General features: G+C 40.6%; 1 protein-coding gene across 11 annotated transcripts in view; it reads left to right on the forward strand.

Moving 5' to 3' along the window:
* mrtfba (myocardin related transcription factor Ba) overlaps positions 1-22107 on the forward strand; it is a 240623-nt gene that overhangs the window by 189417 nt on the left and 29099 nt on the right. For all 11 annotated transcript variants that reach the window (XM_087997621.1, XM_087997624.1, XM_087997620.1 and 8 more), the window contains 4 exons: positions 1209-1284; positions 1411-1572; positions 10789-10973; positions 21687-21818. In XM_087997621.1, the coding sequence (XP_087853747.1) occupies positions 1209-1284; positions 1411-1572; positions 10789-10973; positions 21687-21818 (555 nt within the window). The remainder of the gene's footprint in view (positions 1-1208; positions 1285-1410; positions 1573-10788; positions 10974-21686; positions 21819-22107) is intronic.

Below are 22107 nucleotides of genomic sequence, written 5' to 3' on the forward strand. Positions count from 1 at the left end.
ACCACACCAGGAAAGATGTAAGTGCACTAAAGAAGATACAAAGAAAATATGAGGGTATTGCTTGGACTGGGAAGTTTTTGTTATGAGTAAGCATTGGGAGGGGTAGTTATTTTTCCCCGACAGGAGGCTGAGGAGATAGCTATTTGGAATTCATAAAATGATGAATTCTAGATAGAGCATAAGGGAAGATACCATTCCCCTTGATTGAGGGGTCAATGTCAGATGGTCATGAATTTAGGGTAAGGTATGGGAGGTTTGGAGGGGATTCAAGGGTACAATTATTTGTTTTAGAATCTGGAACTCGCTACCTGAAGGGTCATAGATGCAGAAACATTTATAAAACAAAAATCTGGATTTGGTTAAGTAGTAGAACTGGAAAGTGAGATTTGGGCAGATAGCTACTCAGCAACAGATCTCCAAATGGCGTCCTTCCCTTCTATAAATGTCTATGGTTCTCTTGGGAAGTGTCTGTAACAGTGAGATAGCTGTGGTAGTTTCTCCTCTTGAACCCTCACAAAAGAAAATTCTGGCTGTCAGGGTCAGAGGACCCAAAAACTCAAACATCTTGTTACAAAGACAAAATTCAACAAATTCTATTTCCAACTGGAAGAATATCACTGACATTCAGCTGACTTTCCTGTATGTAAGACCATAGGACTTAGAAGCAATAGTAGGCCATTTGACTCCACCATTCAATGAGATCACCGCTAATCTGGTCATCCTCCACTCCACTTTCCTGTCTTTTCCCTATAACCTTTGATTCCCTTACCAGTTATAAATCTGTCTATCTCCATCTTGAATATACTTATCGACTGACCCTCCACAGCTCTCTGCGGTAAAGAATTCCACAGGTTCACCATCCTTTGAAAGATATGCTTTGTCCTCATCACTGTCTTAATTGAGCAAATCCTTACCCTAAAAGTACACCTTCTGTTCTAGACCCTCCCATAAGAGGTAACACCCATCTGCAACTACCCTGTGTAACCACTAAAAATCTGATATGTTTCAAGTACATTATTTCTTAAATAATTATTGACATTCATTGGGAGACCCTGTTGAGGGTGTCATCCCCCTGTTGTTACAAAATGAGTTATATATATTGCTTATTGTTACAGACAATTACTAATATTAAAAGCACTAACAATACCAATATTACAGAATCTAACTAGAAATCTAAACAGAACTTACACAATTTTATATTCTTTCAGACTGAGGACTATCTGAAACACAAGATACGAAGTCGACCTGAGAGGTCTGAACTGGTCAGAATGCATATATTAGAAGGTAAGAAAATATGTTCGAAAATATTCTAACCAAGTTTCTAATTACATAAACTACAAAACATTTCTCAAAACAACATATTTGGTGTTGCATATTTCCTCCTATTAAATATTGGCATGAAATCTGCAGAGACTTTGGCAGAGCCTTCACTGCAGGCCACTCAGATGAAGCTGAAAAGAGCCAGACTGGCAGATGATCTGAACGAAAAGATCGCTCAGAGACCAGGTCCAATGGAACTTGTGGAAAAGAACATTCTTCCTGTGGATTCCAGTTTAAAGGAAGCAATTAAAGGCAAGTGGCAGTTCATTTCATTTGATTAGCTTTGGCTGGCAAGAACTGATCTGTAGGAGAAACAGGATCAAATAATAGATGCAATGGACACCGGGTTAAAAGTAAAGACACCGAGTAGTAATGGTCAGGAATGCACTGTCTGGAACTGTGGTGGAGGCAGGCTCAATTCAAGAGAGCATTAGATCATTGTTTCTGTTTAAACAATAAGCAGGGGATTAAATAAAAGGCAGGAGATTGACAATAAGTCAAAATGTTCAGAGAGTTGTTACAGAAACAATGGGCCAAATGGCAGCCTCCGACTCTATAATAATTCTGTGAAGACCCATCCAATTTTTGTTTGAATATTGCTGCATAGGTGAGACTTCCATCTTGCACAGTAAACTATGTTTCAAACTACTGAATGGGTATGGTATAAGAAAAGACTAATTAGTTTTTGGCAAAGATGTGGATCTAGAATCTGGAATTTTGTAAAGGATTCTGTTAACGTGGATGTATGGAGCAATTTTCTTTTGTTTTAGAATGTTATCAATCATCTCAGCAGTTGTCATGTAATTTCTCACAACTATTGAAATGTGAGTATAGAAACGTTGCACTTAAAGAGTAAAGATAAGAATATCAAATTACAAATGATCACAACAGTTATGTAACCCCAGAGAAAGTGCTGCTGATTGGTTGGTGAATCATTTTGATTTGCTGAGATACCATGGAGAAAGCAGAGAATTATTGGAGCCCCAAGCTCCTGGGTAATTCAGAAAAGGCATAAGGTGTCCACTTGTTTCTTTTTTTATGTAAAGAGCACTCTCTAAGTCAATGCCTCAGTCAATCAGAGTCAACCTGGCAACCAGTTAGCTTTTCTTTCTTCTGTGGAGTACGTTATTGTGATCATTTGGCATTTTTGCATTTTTCCTTATGAGTGAAAGATGAGAAGCTTCAGCCGCATGCCTCACACTCAACGATATTCATTTGGTCATTGGTCGGGTTGCTCAGAGTAATCACAGGACTTGCCCAACTGAGAACAGCTAGCTCTGCATAAACAGAAATAAAAGTGCTTGAACCTCTGTGTATTTATGGGTCACTTCATTGCCGGGGAGGAAAATAACCTGGCTAAATGATGTGCACACTTACACCTCTTTTGCAAAAGATGCCTTTGGCTTATTTTTATTCCAGAAGCAAAGGACATGCATTTTAGTTGAGGTAGATAAGCTGAGGAAATGGTATTTATTATGGAATATTTAATAAACAGCTCTGAACAATAATTAGTTTATATAAATGATATAGGTGCCATTAAAATTTGCTGTAACGTGTTAAGCATTGGATTTGTAACTTGGAGGCTTAATTCCTAAATATCATAGTGTGTAAAGAAAGCAATGTATCAGTGCCTGGCATGCCTGACAGATTGTAATATGTCTTGTTGGAGTTGATTTGACATGGTTGTTCTGATTGCATTTGCTGGAAAGATTTTATTATATCAATTAGACCCCATATAACTTTTGGCTACGCCTACCTGTTGTTTCTGAAGATGATAAGCACTGTTGGCCCTCAGTGCTTTATTCAATGTTCACTTTTACAGGGTTAGTGACAGCAGTCATTGTGGGTCAGCTGTGATATATAAATAAAATCAACTCTGCTGACATGCTGGTGGAAAAACTTTCCTACAGTCATGTTACTAATTATAAAGTGAAACTTCTGGCCAGAAATAACCTAAATGCAGAGAGAGGCTGTTCCTTCTTGTCATTTGTCACTCTCAACAGTACGTAATTCTGAAAATCTTTTCTCTCACTTGGCTTCTGGAATAGTCCCTTCCTGCTCATGCCCTACTCAATATAGAATGTGTAAAGTTGGTAGCAAGACAATGCTCATTGCAATAAGAAGCCCTCAAACAGGTGAAAGGCACCTTAAAGGTATTTATGGTTAACTCCTGTTCAGATTTCAATTTATTTCAGTTGAAATGCTGGGTGGAGTTTTTGATGAAAAATGGGCAGGTTCGGTGGACATTAAAATCAAAAATGTGATCCCTGATGTAAATCCATCTCCAAACTGCCTGTCCCTGATTGAAATGATCCAAGGAGATAGGTTCGACCTTTAAATATTATAAACAGCTTTTGACCTTCCGGGAAAATTGGCAGCAGCTTTGAGACAAGGACTTGATGGATTCAGGAAGAAAGTGTCTTCATATTCGCAGTTGGGATTCAGGTGCCTGACTGAGGAGGAAGTGATCGGGGCATGACCCTGTCCGTATTGATGCTGATCAACAGTCAAACACCTCTACCTCAGTCTGACCTCAGGCCCACAGTGGACCTCCTTGTTGTTTTATTTTTAATTCATTCACTGACTAGGCCAACACTTACTGCCCATCTCTAATTGTTGAGAGTCAACTACATTTCTGTGAGTCTGCTGCAGGCCAGACCAGGTAAGCATGGTTGATTTCCTTCCCTAAAGGACAGTAGTAAACCAGATAGCAATTTCCTGAAAATTGGCAATGATTTCATCGTCATCATTAGACTCTTTCTTCCAGATATTTCCTTACTTATTTAATTCAAATCTCACTATCTGCGATGGTGGGATTCAAACCCAGGTCCCCAGAGCATTACCTGGGTTTCTGGATCAATAGATTAGCAATAATGCCACAAGGCCATCGCCTATCCTAATGCTGCCATAACGAGTGCCCTGCCTGTTGGGAGACCCAACTGAGACCAAAATGAGCTTCAGTACGAACCAACCAAATTTTTGCAAAAGAAGGCTGCTTTTGGCACACTGGCCTTCATCAGTCAGGGCATTGAGTGTAGAAGTTGGGAAGTTATGTTGCAGTTGTACAGGAGGTTGGTCAGACCACACTTGGAGTATTGTTCAGTTTTGGTCACCTTGCTATAGAAAGGATGCTATTAAAGTGGAAAGAGTGCAGAAGAAATTGAGCTATAAGGAGAGGTTGGACAAGCTGGGACTTGTTCTTTAAAGCATAGGAGAGTGAAGGGGGAATCTCATAAAAGTGTATAAGATCATGAGAGGCATGGATAGTGTGAATGCGTTCAGGGTTTTCCCAGGGTTGCGGAATCAAGGACAAAAGGGCATCAGTTTAAGGTTAGAGGGAAAAAGTAAAAGAGAAACCTGAGGGGCAACGTTTTTACGCAGAGGGCGGTATGCAGATACCAGTGGAAGTGGTTAAAGCGGATACGTTAACAACATTTAAAAGGCATTTGGACAAATACACGGATAGGGAAGGTTTAGAAGGATGTGGGCCAAGTGCAGGGAAATGGGGTTAAGTGCTGTTGGACATTTTGGTCAGCATGGGCCAATTTGGGCCAAAAGGCCTTTCTGTGTGCAGTAGGTGTCTATGACTCTATCTTTTAGAAGAATACATATAGACAGTTATGCCAAAAAAATGTAGAAATGCAATCTCTGACTGGCTTCTGTCTCCAAATGTTTTAATCAGAAGTGTCGTCACAGCAATGACGATAACTTGCTGGACAGCGACAGGAAGCTGATCAAGGTGGATGAAGAGAAGGGTCATTCTCTCTGGGTGATTCCATTTTCCAAAAAACAGTGAAAATCCCGCAGTGTCAGCTCACATCAGGCCCATGCACAGTGGGAGATACTAGCAGCTCTAAATTTACATTACATCTGACATTTATTTGACAAGAAGAAGGAGCTTGCGATCAATTGTAGACATAGGCTTATCATAGCAGAGATCTCTGATAGGACTCAAGGTAAAAGGAATTACCTTGCAACACCAGCAGCCTCGTGTCTTTGAGTCCAATGCTCCCTCTTGTGTGCCAGGCACTGCAGCTGCACTTCCACTGCAAACACAGTGAAAGCTACTATACTCATCTGCAGCCCTCCCAATATCCCTAATTGAGGTTGGTCATTACCTGTCAGTCAGTCAGAGTCATTAGGAACATGTAAGCAACTGCTGGACAGGCACATGGAGAGCAGTGAGTTTAGGGGTGATTAGGTTAAGTTATTATTTTTTACATTAGGATTAAACCTCGGCACAACATTGTGGGCCAAAGGGCCTGTTCTGTGCTGTACTTTTCAATGTTCCATGAATGTCAAAGTGGCTGACTTACTGACAGTGATGTTGGCATGCACCCTGCTGAAGAGTGGACTTGGAACCCAGAAATTGTGCTCACTCCAAAAACTTTTAAAGTGTACAACATTCCAACCATATTTTTGAGTTTCATTGTTGAATAAATACATGCTCCTTACACAGGCTTGATTTAACCTTTATATAATGTCCGTATTCATCAAAGTTAGTTAGATTAGATTAGATTCCCTCCAGTGTGGAAACAGGCCATTTGGCCCAACAAGTCCATACTGACCCTCCGAAGAGTAACCCACCAAGACCCATTTCCCTATGACAAATGCACCTAACACTGTAGGCAATTTAGCATGGCCAATTCATCTGACTTGCACGTCTTTGTGACTGCGAGAGGAAACCGGAGCACCTGGAGGAAACCCATGCAGACACGGGGAGAATGTGCAAACTCCACACAGTCACCTGAGATGGGAATCAAACCCGGCTCCCTGGCACTGAGGCAACAGTGCTAACCACTGAGCCACTGTGCCGCCCCTTTACTTTAATCTGTTTTATGTGGCAGCTGGCAAAACTGCTGAAATGCAGGTATATGTGTAGTTATGATGTCAATTGAATTGAAAGTGTTTACACATTCAAATATTATTAAATTCTTGAATTTGTATAAAATATCTGAGTAAATTTGATTTGGATGAACAGACGGACAGTATTTACCAATGAGTTTAATAAAGGAGCATCATGTACTCTAACTTTCATGCAAAATTAAAATCTGGTGCTCAGGGATCTGTCCCTTAAAGCATAACATGTTTTATTTATTCATGGAATGTGGACTTTGTTGCCTAGGCCAGCATTTATTGCCCATCTCTAGTTGCTCCCAAGAAAGTGATAGTGAGCTGCCACCTTGAGCTGTTTGCTGTAAGTAGACCCATAATGCCTTCAGGGAGGGAGTTACATAATATTGACTCAGTGACACTAAAGAAACGCCGATTATATTTCCAAGCCTGAATGGTGGGCACTTGGAACAGAACTTGGTGGTGGTATTCCATGTATCTGCTGCCCTTGTTCTTCTCAGTGGAACTGTCATGGGTTTGGAAGATGCTACTGAAGGAGCCTTCCTGAATTTCTGCAGTGAATCTTATAGATGTTACACACTGCTGCAACTGAGCGTCAGTGATGGAGGCAATGACCTTTGTGGATGTGAAGCAGGCTGCTTCATCTTGTATGGTGTCAAGCTTCTTGAGTGTTGGAGTGTGTTCATCCAGAAAGTGGGAGTATTCCATCGCACTTGTGATTTACACCGTATCAATGTTGAACGGACTTTGGGGAGTCAGATGAATTATATGCTGCAGGATTTCTAGCCTCTGACCTACTCTTGTAGCCACAATGTTTATGTGGCTAGAACAGTTCCGTTTCTGGTCAGTGGTGACCCCCAGGATATTTATAATGAGGGCTTAAGTACTGATAATGCCATTGAAAATTAGTGGGGAAAATTACATTTTTTTTCTTGCTGGAAATGGTCATTGCCTGTTACTTGGGTGTCTGAGTGTTACTTACTGCATGTCTGGATATTGTGGAGGTTTTGCTGCTTTTGGCCATGGTATTCCTTCAGTTCCTGAGAAATTGTGAATGGTACTGAACCTTGTTCAATCATCAGCAAACATCTGACATTATGATGGCAGGACAGTCATTAGTGAAACAGCTGAAAATAGTCCAAGCTTATCTCTTGTTTATCAAAGACCTTTCCAAGCTTGCTCAAAAATACATGGGATTTTTCTAAGAGTAATAAAATGGACCCTAAATAACTAAAATTGAAGTAACCTGGTTAGATGTGTCCTAAGTTCCAAAGTTCTTTCCATTTTGAGACAGCATATTCTATAGTTCCGGTCAGTCCCAAATAATACCATTATCTCAAATATCTAGCCATTGCTCTGAAGACAATGACTTGAGCTAGAGCTTGGTTCTGTGGATGACAATACTCAGCAATTTTATCATGGCCATTGTAACTGGACAGTAGCATTTTTGTCCATTTTCAAGCGTGATCTTGTTCTCATGGGAGATGTACAAGATTCACTGAATGTGTTTCAACTTTCGTAGGGTTCTGATGTTATGGATGTAAGTTTGCTCGCTGAGCTGGAAGGTTCATTTTCAGGTGTTTCGTTACCATACAGTGTAACATCAGTGAGTCTCTGGTGAAGCACTGGTGTTAGTGACCTGCTTTCTATTTATGTGTTTAGGTTTCATAAATATAAATATGAATAGAATAAATCCACATCACTACTACCTAAACTGTTTCCAAGAACTACATCAATATGATGTAGATGGCAGCTGGCAAACTACTCAAATGTTGGCATGTGTGTAGGGTGGCTCAGTGGTTAGCACTGTTGCTTCACAAAGACAGGGAGCTGTGTTCGATTCCAGCCTCTGGCGACTGTGTGTGGAGTTTGCACATTCTCCCTGTGTCTCGATGAGTCCCCTCCAGGTGCTCCAGTTTTCCAGCGGTGTAGAGGTCAGTGCGCCAAACTGCCTCTGCACCCCATTTTCCTGATGCAAGGCTTTTGCCCGAAACATCAATTTTCCTGCTCCTCTGATGCTGCCTGACCTTCTGTGCTTTTCCAGCACCACTCTCGCATTGACTCTAATCTCCAGCATCTGCAATACCCACTTCTGCCAAGCTATTTTGTATGCAACTTGTCAACTCACCATGGATCCCATGTGTCTTAATCCTCTGGACCAGCCTATCATGAGGGACTTTGTTAAGTGTTTTACCGATGTCCATGTAGGCAACATCCACTGCTCTACCCTCATCAATCATCTTTGTTAACTTCCTCAAAAACTCAATCAACTTTGAGGGAAAGATCTCCCTGCAGATGTTATGCTGACTATCCCTAATAAGTCCATCATTTTCCAAATGTGAGTAAATCTTGTCCCTAAGTATCTTCTTCAGTCATTTCCCTATCACTGATGTGAAGCTCACTGGCCTATCATGTCCTGGAGTATCCCTGTTGCTCTCCTGAAACAAAGGAGCAACATTGGCCATTCTCAGGTCATCTTGGATCTCACCTGTGGCTAAACAGTGTACAAAGATCTCTGTTAAGACCCAGCAATCTCCTTCCTTGCCTCCCTCAGTATCTTGGGATAGATTCTGTCAGGCCCTGCGAACTTATTTACCTGAATACTTTCAAGGCAACCATCACCACCACCACCTTAATATCAACATGCCCTAGAATATCAATATATCCCTCCCTAATCTTACCATCCTTGTCCTTCTCCTTGGTGAATACCAATGTAAAGTACTCATTGGGCACCTCACCCACATTCTCTTGCTCCACACATGACTTTCCTCCTTTGTCCTCGAATGGACTTGCCCTTTCTCTAATTACCCTCTTGCTCCTAATATATGTATAAAATGCCTTGGATTCATCTTAATATGACTTGCCCAGAACATTTCATGATTTTTTTTAATATAATGATCACTGTTCCCAAAATGCTCCCTCACTGTAATTCCAATCACCTGGCCAGGCTGTTTCCCCAATATATGGTCGACATATTTTTTCAAGAAACCTGCCTGGATGCACTCAACAAATTCTGTCCCATCTAAGCCCTCAGCACTAAGGGAATCCCAGTCAATATCTTTGAAGTTAAAATCACCCACTTTAACACCCCTGTTATTTTTATATTTTTCCATGATCTGCCTACATATTAGATTAGATTCCCTACAGTATAGAAACAGGCCCTTCGGCCCAACAAGTCCACACTTGTTGAGTATCCCACCCAGACCCATTCACCTATCCTATATTTACCCCTGACTAATGCATCTAACACTACAGGCAATTTAGCATGGCCAATTCACTTGACCTGCACATCTTTGGATTCTGGGAGGAAACTGGAGCACCTGGAGGAAGCCCACGCAGACATGGGGAGAATGTGCTAACTCCACACAGACAGTTGCCTGAAGTAGGAATCGAACCTGGGTCCCTGGCGCTGTGAGGCAGCAGTGCTAACCACTGAACCACCGTGCCACCCTAATCTGTTCCTCTATTCTATGCTGGCTATTAAGAGGCTTATAATATAACCCCATCATCGTGATTACACCTTTGTTATTCCTGAGTTCAGCCTCACTGGATGAGTCCTCCAAGATGTCTTCAGTGCAGCTGTGCCATGCTCCTTAATCAGCAGTACAACCACCCCCCCCACCCCCACCCCCCCTTTCCCTTTTACATCTCTCTCTCTCTCTTGCCTGAAATATTGAAACCCTAGGAAGTTGAGCTATCAGTCTTGACCTTCACTCAGCCAAATTTCTGTAATGGCTACAACTTTCTATTTCCATGCAATAATCAAAGCTATAAACTCCTATGTCTTATCTGCTATACACTTTGTCTTGCCAACAACATGTACATCACATCAAAGAATAATGAAAAGACTCAAATTGGAGCCAATCATTGCACGATTTTATGAAAATATATTTACAAACTATCTGTAACTACCTCCTAAAGGTGTGATCTGAATTCCTAATCACCTAATCAGATGTTGTTACACACCTTTGGAGCAGGTGATATTTGAATCTGGGCCTCCCAGCTCATAGGTAGAGACCCTACCACTGCCCCACAAGAGCCCCTACTATTAAATACTATTTGTTTTTAATCAACATGCTCAGACATGTTATTACAAACCTTGGAAACAGGTAGGACTTAAACCTGACTCTCATAATCCAGAAGCGAGGACACTACCACTACGCCACATGAACTACTACTGAAATACAATTAACACATAACACCTTGGTTGGTGGAAACCAGTTGCTTGAAATAAGTAACCCACCCAGATCTGTTCAACAGGTTTTCTTTGCCTCCTGGTCTGTGACAGTGCTCATTTGCATTTTACGAATGAAAACCTAGCTGAAACATGCACCTTTAAGAAGCCAGCAGGACATTATTTGGGGAGACATTTTTGCTGGACTGATATAATCAGATGAAGAAAAAGATAAAAGTAATTGGACAAAATTGATTACTTGTAAAATAATGCTGTCAGTTTTGGAATAGATGTGGATAAACAAAATTATCTTAGTGTTTCTGCACTGGAATGTTTTTTTAAAGCCCATTCAGCTAATAAAATGAAAAGCATTTCCTGGATTCTCAAATCTATTTCAGAAAGTATGTTGTATGAACATGGATGTTGACTTCTTTTTGCAGTTGGCCAAGTGCACTATCCCAAAACTTTAGACACATTTTCATTTGATGATGACAGCAGTGACGCCTTATCTCCAGAGCAGCCAGGGAGCCAGGAGTCTCAAAGCTCAGCTCCTTCTCCAGGGGAAACCAAAGTGACAGAATCATCCTCCTCCTCATCTTCACCTGTACCAAACACTATTATTCAGGTGAGTGCTGTGTAAACAAAGGGTGATATGTTAGCAGTCTGAATGTGTATCTGTAGGAAATTGCTGTCTTTACATCAAATCTTAGTCTTAAATGTCTAAGGTTTAGCTAGAGATGGCTTTCTGTTCATAGCAACTAATCTTACATGTGCATTGACCATTGCTGATAGGCACGTAATGTTTAACACTCAAATGTGACTTAAAAGTAAAATTTCTGAGGTTTATCAAGACTGCAGGCAACAAAGTTCTGATAAAGGAGTTATTGGTCTTAGTGACATTGAACTAAAAGGAAATTGCTGCAGATGCTGGAACAGTGAAATAAAAACAGAAATGCTCAAATTACCCTGAAGATCAGACAGAATCTGTAGAGAGAGAAACAGAGCAAGTGTTTCAGGTCAGTAGTATGTCTTTGGAATTGGAAAATGATAAAAATATAACAGCTCTTACATAATTCCAAAGGCAGGCTTGAGTGAAAGGCCAAAACACAAGATCTGTGGTGGACTGAGAGACTGGAGAGATGAAACTACATAAGGCCATTGTTACAAAGTGCAAGGCGATGGTCATGCGACAAATGAGACAAAAGATGGGTTTGGGGAGGAATGAATAGGGATAGAAAAATCATAGCCAACTGCTTCCATCCGAAAACATGAAGACAGGTTGTGAACAGAAATTATTAAGTGTTGTTGCTTTCAGGAAGACTATAAAGTTCCTAATTACAGGGTGAGATGCTGTACCTTCAACTTAATTAGAATGGTGGAAGCTTTTCTTTATATTCTCTTAATCAACATTTCAAATATCTTACTACACATCTCTGGAGATGTGGAACTTGAACCTAGATTTCCTGGCTCAAAGATAGGGACATTACTAGTGTGCCATAAGAGTCTTTTTTAGAAATTTTTAATTTGTTTTTACTTAACCTGTCTTTCTTTTTTTAAACTATTTTCTAATCAACCTGTTCAATGATGTTACTACCCATATCTGCAGCAAGTGGGACCTCAACCTGGCTCTCTCAATCCAGGGGTAGGGGACACTGTGCCCGTCAGCTGCATGAAACCTGTCTGTTGGTGTGTGTCTCCATTAATAATATGAAGACAGCTTAGTTTTAAAATGGAAACAAACGGTTCTTTTTGCAATTTATCAGTTAATTACCATGAAACTACTTGGTTCAAAAAGTCAAATTAGATTGCATGCTGTCCAGATGTTAGCTAATGCTTGTGCAGACAATGTGGCTTACAAGTCAGAGAGCCCAGCTTATCTCATTCCACCTCATGTGACTCAGTACAGACCACTGCAATCGTGATGTTTGGTAATGAAGGAGTTGAGGGATGCAAATCCAAGTCCTTGAAGCTACTACTGTTGATGTTGGTAGTTAGGGCCTCAGTTAATTGTGACCTAGGTGTGTAGAAGTTTAATATTTTGAGTGTTCAATGTCTTCGTTCCTTCTGTACGACAAGGTTTAGAGCAGTGAAGAAGTGTCACTGGACTCAAAACATTAACATTACTTTATCTCTACAAATGTTGCCAGATCTACTGAGTTCCTTCAGTAATTTCTGCTTTTGTTTAAGATTTAGAGCAGATTGTCCATCATCAACTCTAAACTGCCTTTTTTTATAGTTTATATTATTATTATTCTGATATAGCAGCTGGCTATCATTAGTTTGCAGAACGTTCCTAAAATTGATTTCATCATTAGCCAGTTTAAACTATTTGCATTTTTTGACATTGTAAAAGGTTTTTTTTCCAAAAGCCTTTTGAATTTCATCTTTCTTACACACACACATGGACACTAGGTCTGTCACATAACATTAGTTTGTGATGATAACTTTAGGTGTTAAACATTTGGAATGAAGTCATTACATACTTTTTAATACTTTCTTCATGCTTAAAATTCAAGATTAAAATAGGTGAATGTTTGTAGAAGTTCAAAAGCAAATAACCCATTATTCACTTACACCTACATTAATTTCAGAGTTGCTTGTTAGAGTCTGAAGTGCTTTGTTTATTTTGGGCTTAAGCAGCTGTGTTTACTTGTTAATTCTCAAGTTGTTAATCATCAGTTATTCTTACCTTTTTTTAAATTTGTTCTTTGCACTTAACTTGGTCAGATCCTTCTAATTCTGCAGATCTGATCTTTCAATAACAGAAACAGAGTTAGATATGATTGTAATCCATCCTTTTAGTAGCTGAAAACTGGGAGGCACCAGTATTGCTGATCCACTTGACTGAGAGCTAGCATTTACTTTAGGGCTTTAAAAATTTCCTTGACACTATCACAGCAGCATCTGTATGACAGGAAGATTCGTGAACTTAGAGGGGACCTACTAACTGACACTCACGGAATCTGGAGACAAGGAAACATGTAACTGATATAGGGATTTGAAGCATCAATGAGCTCAGTGGTGACCAGAGAAACCACAAGGCAAACTGCTGAGTAAGCTCAAGTTGGCAGCTCTGTACAGCCTAAAATAAGTCTTTTCTCTGATGTACTGGGTAACTCTGAAAAGAACATTTTGGCTTTAAATACTTTCTTCACTATCTTTTTTGCTGGTGCTGCACACAGAATTGGGGATGATCCTCATTTTGCTGTTCCCTGCCAAACCACAATCTCAGCAGTGAAGTAGAGAGCTTGAGAGTAGAAGCCAGATAGAGGGCCTATCCGGTCTTGACAGTTCTAGCATCATAGTCCATAAAATAGCCATTATTATACAGTAATCAAATTGTATTTTTTTGGTTGAACAAGCCGCATATATAAAATCTGTAATGTGAATGAGCATTTTGTGTAATTAGACCAAAAGGCATTGGAGCAGAAGTTTGCCATTCAGTCCATCAAGTCTGCTCTGCCATTCATTGAGATTGTGGCGAATCTGATAATCCAGTACTCCACGTTCCTGCCCTTACCCAGAGCCCTTAACTTTCTGAATGATTAGAAATCTATTTATCTCAGTCTTGAATATGCTTAATGACTTTGCCTCGACATCCCTCTATGGTAAAGAATTCCATCAAATCACTACCCACTGAGAAGAAAAATATCCTTATCTCACCTTAAATGGGTGACCCCTTGTTCTGAGATGTCCTCTTGTCCTGGATTCTCCCACAAGAGGAAACAACCTCCCACATCTACCCTATCAAACTTTCTCAATCATATATGTTTCCCTTCTTCATTCTTCTAAACTACAATTAATACAAGTCCAACCTACTCATCTCTTCATAATAAAATCTGTCCATACCTGGGATCAACATAGTGAACCTTCTCTGCACTGTCTCCTTAGATAAGGGGACCAAAACTGTACACGGTATTCCTGCTGTCACTAGTGCCTAGTTTTAGCAAGACCTTCCTATTTATGTTCTACTCCTTTTGAAATAAAGGCCAACATTCCATTTGCCCTGTGTATTATCTGCTGAACTTGTATGCTAGTTTTTTTGTGATTCGTGCACAATGACCCAAGTGCTGCAGCTTACTGCACTCTTGCCCCATTTAAATAAATTCAGCTCCTCTTCCAAAGTGCATGACTTCATATTTTCCACATTATTGGTCCATCTGCCATTTTTATGCCCACTCAGTAAACCTGTTTGTATCTTTCTGTAGACTCTGTCATCCTCACAACTTGCCTTCCCACCTGTTTTTGTGCTATCTGCAAACTTGGCTATAGTGCATTAACTTGCCTCATCCAAATCATTAATACATATTATAAATCAGTGTGGCCCCAGGACCGATCTCTATGGCACTCCATTAATTGGTTTTCTCTCCTGAAAATGTCCCCTTTATGCCAACTCTGTTTTCTATTAGTTAAACCTTGTGTAGTGTAATTTTTAACTTTATTTGGAAGCACTAACTTTTGGAGCTATCTGATAAAGGAGCAGCGCTCCAAAAACTAGTGTTTCCAAATAAACCTGTTGGACTATAACCTGGTGTTGTGTGTTTTTTAACATTATCCACCCCAGTCCAACACTGACACCTTCACATCATTCTATTAGTTAGCCAATCCTCTATCAATGCTCATATATTGTCCCCAATACTGTGGACTTATTCTAGTTGAATGCCTTCTGAAAATCCAAATGTATTACATTTACTGGTTCCCCTTTATCCACCCTCCTTCCTCAAAGAAGTGCAATAGGTTTGTTGGCATGCATTCTTCTTATGAAGCCATTCTGACTCGGCTTGATTATGTTATGTATTGATAAATGCTGTAGTGTTAACTTCTTTATAATAGACTTTTAACATTTTCTCAGTGACAGATGTCAAACTAACTGGCTTGTGATTGCTTGACAGCAATGGTTTGGATTTTGTGGTCAGCAGCAAAAGCATAGTGCTCACTATTGACACGAAGAATCACTTCCTTTAAAATCTGTTGAAATCTGTATCATTAATTTCTCCTACTATGGTGTTATTTCATTCTGATTTCAAAAGGAGGAGATTTGGGCGGCACGGTGGCACAGTGGTTAGCACTGCTGCCTCACAGCGCCAGAGACCCGGGTTCAATTCCCGCCTCAGGCGACTGACTGTGTGGAGTTTGCACGTTCTCCCCGTGTCTGCGTGGGTTTCCTCCGGGTGCTCCGGTTTCCTCCCACATCACAAAGATGTGCAGGGTCAGGTGAATTGGCCATACTAAATTGCCCGTAGTGCTAGGTAAGGGGTAAATGTAGGGGTATGGGTGGGTTTCGCTTCGGCGGGTCGGTGTGGACTTGTTGGGCCGAAGGGCCTGTTTCCACACTGTAATCTAATCTAATCTAATCTAATCTAATCTCTGACATCCAGGAAAATTGAGTCATCAATCACTTTGAGCAACTTATCACATTTCAAAATTCTCTCAGACAGCAAATCTTGAAGGGAAAAGTACTGATTACCGTTTGCTTTTCAATATTTTTACAGAGATGAAATAAAGTGATGTCACCTTCCATAAACGGCGCTATTAGGCTTGCTTAACAATAAACCTGCTTACTGATGCTCACTTTGGATTCTGCCAGGGCCACTCAGCTCCTGATCTCATTACAACCTTGGTCCAAACAAGGAGCTGAATTCCAGAGGTGAGGTGGGAATGACTGCCCCTTAACATTGGGACTACATTTGACAATTGTGGAATCAAGGAGCCCATGCAAAACTGGAGTTAATGGGAATCAGGCAAATACTCCACTGTTTAATGATATCTAGAACAAAGAAAGCTGGCTGTGCTTATTGGAAGTCAGTCTTCTCAACTCCAAGACAACTCAGCAGAAATTCGTTAAGGTAGTGTCCTTGTCCCAACCATTTTCAGCTGCTTCACCAATGACCTTCCCTCTGTCCTAAATTCAGGAATGGGGATGTTTGCTGCTAGCTGTACAATGTTTAGCACCATTCCTCAGATACTGAAGCAGTACATATCCAAGTGCAACACGTCCTAGACAATATCCTGGACAATTTTGATTGAAAAATCGCAAGTACCATCTCCCAGTAAGAGAATCTAACCATAGTCCCATGACATTTAATGGCATTACCGTCACTAAATCCCCCAAAATCAATATTCTATTGGCCAGAGCGAAACTAGCCATATAAGAAGAATGGCTACAAAAGTAGGTCTGAGGCTAGGAATCCTGCAGCAGAAAATTCATATCCTGACTTCCCCAAAGCCTGTTCACCATCTACAAGATGCAAATCAGGAATGTGATGAAATGCTCCATACTTGCCTGGATAAATGCAACTCTAACAACAATAAAGAATCTTGACATCATCCAGAACAAAGCAGCTCAGTTGCTGCATTTGGCCGTTGACTCTTTCAGTATCTGAGAATGCAATTGGCAGTGGCCATCCCCACTTCTGACCTTATGATGGAGGGAAAGTCATTGATGAAGCAGGGTAAGGTGGTTGGGCCTAGGACACCACCATGCACAACTCCTACACTGATGCTCTGGAATTGAAATGAGTGATCCCTAACAACCATAACCATCTTCCTTTGTGCCAGACATGACTCCAAACAGCAGGCAATTTTCCCTTTGTTTCCCAGTGACTTCATTTTTGCTAGGGCTCCTTGATGCCACACTGTCAAATGCGGCCTTTACGTCAAGGGCAGTCACTTTTGTTTTACCTCTGGAATTCAGCTCTTTTGACCACATTTGAACCAAGGTTGTAATGAGCTCAGGAGCTGATTGGCTCTGGGGGAACCCAAACTGATTTTGAGTGAGCAGATTAGTGCTCAGCAAGTGCTGCTTAATAGCACTGTTGATGACCCCTTCCATCCTGCTTTCTATGTACAGGTCATGCCTGGTCAATTTTTGCATTGTTGGGTGGATACCTGTGTTGTAACTGTACTGGAACAGCTTGGGGAGAGGTGTGGCAAGTTTTGGAGCACAAGTCTTCTGTATTGTTGCTGGTATGTTGCCAGGGCCCACAGTCTTTGCAACAGTTTCCCATGGTATTCAATGGCATTACTGTCACTAAATCCCCAAAACCAACATCCTATTGACCAGAAGCTGAGCTGGACAAGTACCATGGCTTCAAAGGTAGGTCAGAGGCGAGGAATCCTGCAGACAACCAGCCTCCACCCATTTCTTGAAATCAAATGGAGTTTGGAAGATGAAGAAATTGGATGAAGACTGGCCCTGATGCCGAGGACCTCTGGAGGAGACCGAGATAGGTGATCTGCTTGGTACCTGCAGCAGAAGATTGTTAAGAATACTTCAGACTTATATTTTGCACTGAGGTAGTCTCCACTGTCATTTGAGGTGGAGATGTTTATGGAGGATCTGCCTTCAGTGAGTTTTTTAATTATCCAATAGCATTCACAATTGGATGTAGCGGGACTGCAGAGGTGAGATCATAGATTAAGTTTCTAGTCATGGACGGATTAATACACTGTAAGATCTGTGTCCACAGATCCCAGTCAAATACAGGGCCCCCATAATGTAGGCAAACTGCATACAGTTACTAGATCACTTTGATTTACCTTGATAGGAATTGCCATAATGCCGTGAATAAGCATCCTCTGGGAACACTATTTCACTCATTATACGTCTGTGATTTCATGGAATTGAGGGGTATGATTACATTCAGGGCCAAAAATTGGTAATTTAACACTTTTGACGGTGCATGAAAATTTATCCTGTTTTGTAGATCTGCAAATTCAGAGCACCAACAGAACTATTCCCAATGGGAGAAATTTTGCAGCTTCTGAAAAGTCTTTCCAGCTCAGAATATGTTTATTTGAATAGCCTGACTAATGTATTCAGATATAATGATCATTGAATATTGTGATTCTGCTAAGGTGCTTTAAGCAATGGAAAATTGCCATAACCTCTCATCAGGAAGGATGTGATAGCACTGGAAGGGGTGCAGAGGAGGTTCACCAGGATGTTGCCTGAGTTGGAGACATTGAACAATAAAGAGAGACTGGGTAGGCTTGAATTGTTTTCTTTATTTAGAGCAGTGAAGATTGAGGGGTGACATGATTGAGGTGTGTCAGATTGAGGGGTATGGACAGGGTGAATGAAGAGCAGCTGTTTCCCTTGATTGAGGAGTCAGTCACGAGAGGGAATAGTTTTGGGGTAAAGGGTGAGGGATTCAGGGAGAATTTGGAGGAAAAAGCATTTTCACTCAGTGGGTGGTGGGAATCTGGAATGTACAGCCTAGGAAGGTAGTGGAGGCCAGAAACCTTACAACCTTTGAGAAAAATTTGGATGAGTTCTTCAAATATCATAACATTCAAAATAATTGGACAATAGGATTAGCGCACCTCGAGTGGTAGTTATGTCAGTGCAAACTTAATGGACTGAAGGGCTTTCTCTGCACTGTATGAATCAAAAAGTGAATATCTTGACATATATGAGGGGTATAGGCGTATTCTGAAGAGAGAAATCAGAGGGCACAAAGGGGATGAGAGCACCTTGGCAGATAAGGTTAAGGGTAAATCCAAAGAGATTCTACAAGCACGCTAAGAGCAAAAAAACAACTAGGGAGAGAATAGGCCCTAGGCAAAACTGAGAACTGTAGATGCTGGAGATCAGAGTTAAGATTAGAGTGGTGCTGGAAAAGCACAGCAGGTCAGGTATCATCCGAGGAGCAGGAAAATCGACATTTTGGGCAAAAGCCCTTCATCAGGAATGAGGAGGTTGTGGTAGCGAGTCTGTTTCAGGACATGGTTGAAGAGCTTCAGGGCAGAGGAGATGACCTGGGAGTTGCAGTGAGAGAGGGACTTACTGAAACCCTTGTAGAGAGCAGAGGCGAACTTCTTCAAGGTAGGCATCCTTGCAAGACGATTCGTGGTACGGTTAAAATCAGCTAGACAAAAGTGAGGACTGCAAACGCTGGAGATCAGAGTTAAGATTTGAATGGTGCTGGAAAAGCACAGCAGGTCAGGCAGCATCTGAGGAGCAGGAAAATCAATGTTTCGGGCAAAAGAATAGGCCCTGTACAGATCATCTATGTGTGGAACCACAGGAGAAGGAAAAAATACTAAACGAATACTTCACATCAGTTTTTACTTTGGAGAAAGAAGTGGAGGCTAGGGAATTCTGGGAAATAAATGTTGATGTCTTAAAAACAGTCCACATTGTAGAAGAGGAAGGGCTGAAGATGTTTAAAAAACCCATAAAGGTGGATAAATCTCTGGGACCTGATCAAAGGGACCCAAGGGGCAACATTTTCCATACAGAAGATGGTTCCTTTGTAGAATGAACTGCCAGCAGATGTGGTAGATACAGGTATAATTATAATATAAAAAAAATTTGGGTAGGTACATGAATAGGAAAAGTTTAAAGGGATGTGGCCAAATGCAGGCAAGTGGAACTAGTTTAGTTTAGGAAACCTGGTCAGCATGGACTAGTTGGACTGAAGGGTCTGTTTCTGTGCTGTATGACTGTATCTATTGGGAACTAACAAACATATTAAGTTCTGCGTGTAATTAAGTGTTGCGCTGAAATTCTGTGACCATTTTATGTAAAACCATAGGTTTCCGAATTGTAGTTTTGATTAAAGGAGAACTTAAGCTCTTAGAAGTGGCTGCCTTGCCTGATGCCCTGTCATCTGTTTTATCTTAGTATTTGAATTCAATTTTTCCATTTGCCAAATTTGTGGTGGTGCATGCGTCTGATTCGGGAGTGACTTTAATTTCTTTTTCTTTAAGGAATGGTAGGAACAGTTGGCAGCTGCAGCACTAGAGATCTGCACTTTATATCCTTTTTATTAGAGATTGTTTTATTCCCTCAGCAGTAAATCTGCTGCTTCCAAGGTAACAGATGCTCAGCTGGAGAGCTGGTATTCTTACAATGCCAAAGTGTAAAACTTCAGTCCAAAGTTTGTAATAGTAAAAGCATTTTGATAAATTGCAAAGACCTACACGATTGTATGTTACCAAGAATGAAAAACATGTTCCTATAAACATCAGGGAAATATTCAAGGATGATATCCTGTGTCTGGGCATAAATTTAGATTGCAGCTTGTATGCATATGAATAGGAAAGATTTAGAGGGACATGGGCCAAGTGTTGGCAAGTAGGACTAGTTTAGGTAGGGATAGTTTAGGTCAGCATGAGCAAGTTGGACCGAAGAATTTGGTTCCATGCTATACATCTCAATGACTCTATGGACAACAATTGTAACTACAAAGGTATATCATCATGCAGAATCACTGAGTGATAGCTTGTAAATTTAATCTACTGAGTTCCTGATGTTGGGTAGTCCCACAGGCACCTGGAAATCAGAAGTTGGAATTTCCCTTGCCAACTTTCATGCACCACCTCCTGATTTACTTGGAGCAGTGTCAGCTATGGCTTGGGACCTAATTGCTACTTGATTTGTCATTTCGGTCACAGTTTGTAGCCTGAAGTAGCCAAAAAGCACTAGGAGGGGGTATTGGCTTCCAAACAAGTTAAAAATGCAGATATTAGTAATTGTTACTGGCAAAGCATTACATTGTGATCTTACAAACCTCCATGTTGTAAATAGGGGGATTGGTTGTTGTAGCTTTGTACATATTTGCTCTTCAATTGAGTTTTCTGTGAGTTAATTCAGGAATACTTTACATGATTGACTGTTGTGCTGACTGAGTTGGGTTTAATTAATGGAGTAAATTTATCAACTCCACGTCAAACATTGATTTAAGTTAAATTGGATAAGAATGTGTCTGGGTATCTTGCAAAATGTATTTTTTTTTCCCCAGTGCATTTTCAGTCTGGGGAACACTGATTCTGGGGCAATGCAGGGGAACAGTCAGCAGTTTGTAAGGTCATTTTTAGTTTAAAGCAAAATATATTGTGCATGTGTTTTGCTTCTTAGAACACTTTCATGAGGGAGAAAATGAATTTGCATGTGAGTTTGTAGGAATGAGAATAATTTGAAAATTAGTGTCAATGTTTTAGCTTAAGTTTGAAATTGTATTGTATCAATTTTTGCATCAAAACATTTTAAAAGTTTACACCATGGCAGGTGAGCTGAAATATGCTCGAATGAGAAAATCATAAGTGACTTGGAGCTTTCTGCTGGTATCAACTTAATAAAGAAAATGCATTTTTAACTGTACAAATTTTGACAAAAGAATCTTCATCTGGCAAGCTGCTGAATCAATGTATCTTGATTGTGTCTTAATTTTATAAAATAACTTTAAACATGGCAGTTTAATGAAAGAATGCTCTAACTTCCCATTTATTTAATACTACACAGAGTAATTTTATTTGATACTTGGTAACAGCTGCTCGTTTCCTTCATCCTCTCTTATATTGTTGAATCTGACTTTGGTTTTCCCTTCCCTAGTACCATCCACAGCCAATGCCAGACTTTCTCAAACCTGCCCCTCTGCCTGATCAGCAAGGTATACGCTCAGTCAGTACTACAATGACCACAAGTACGGTTGTCTCAACTAAACCTGCTCCAACCCTAATTAAGGTACATCTCTTTTATACACTCGAACCATTGTACAGTCTCAGGTGGTATAACCAGCTGTGTTTGGTTTGGGTAATGTTGAGTGATATTGGCTGTTTTGTGCTAGAACTGAATACCTCCCACTTACATCCATGCATTGTTTCCTTATGCAGGTCATAAAGTCATAGAGCACAGAGACAGACACTTCAGTTCAACCAGTCCATGTCAATCATAATCCCAAACTAAACTAGTTCCACCTGCCTGCATTTGGACCATAGCCCTCCAAACATTTTCTATTCATGTACTTCTCTAA

Source organism: Chiloscyllium plagiosum, unplaced genomic scaffold, assembly GCF_037043375.1.
Source record: "Chiloscyllium plagiosum isolate Xiang-an unplaced genomic scaffold, Cpla_swu_hap1 HiC_scaffold_20, whole genome shotgun sequence".
Lineage (NCBI taxonomy): Eukaryota > Metazoa > Chordata > Chondrichthyes > Orectolobiformes > Hemiscylliidae > Chiloscyllium > Chiloscyllium plagiosum.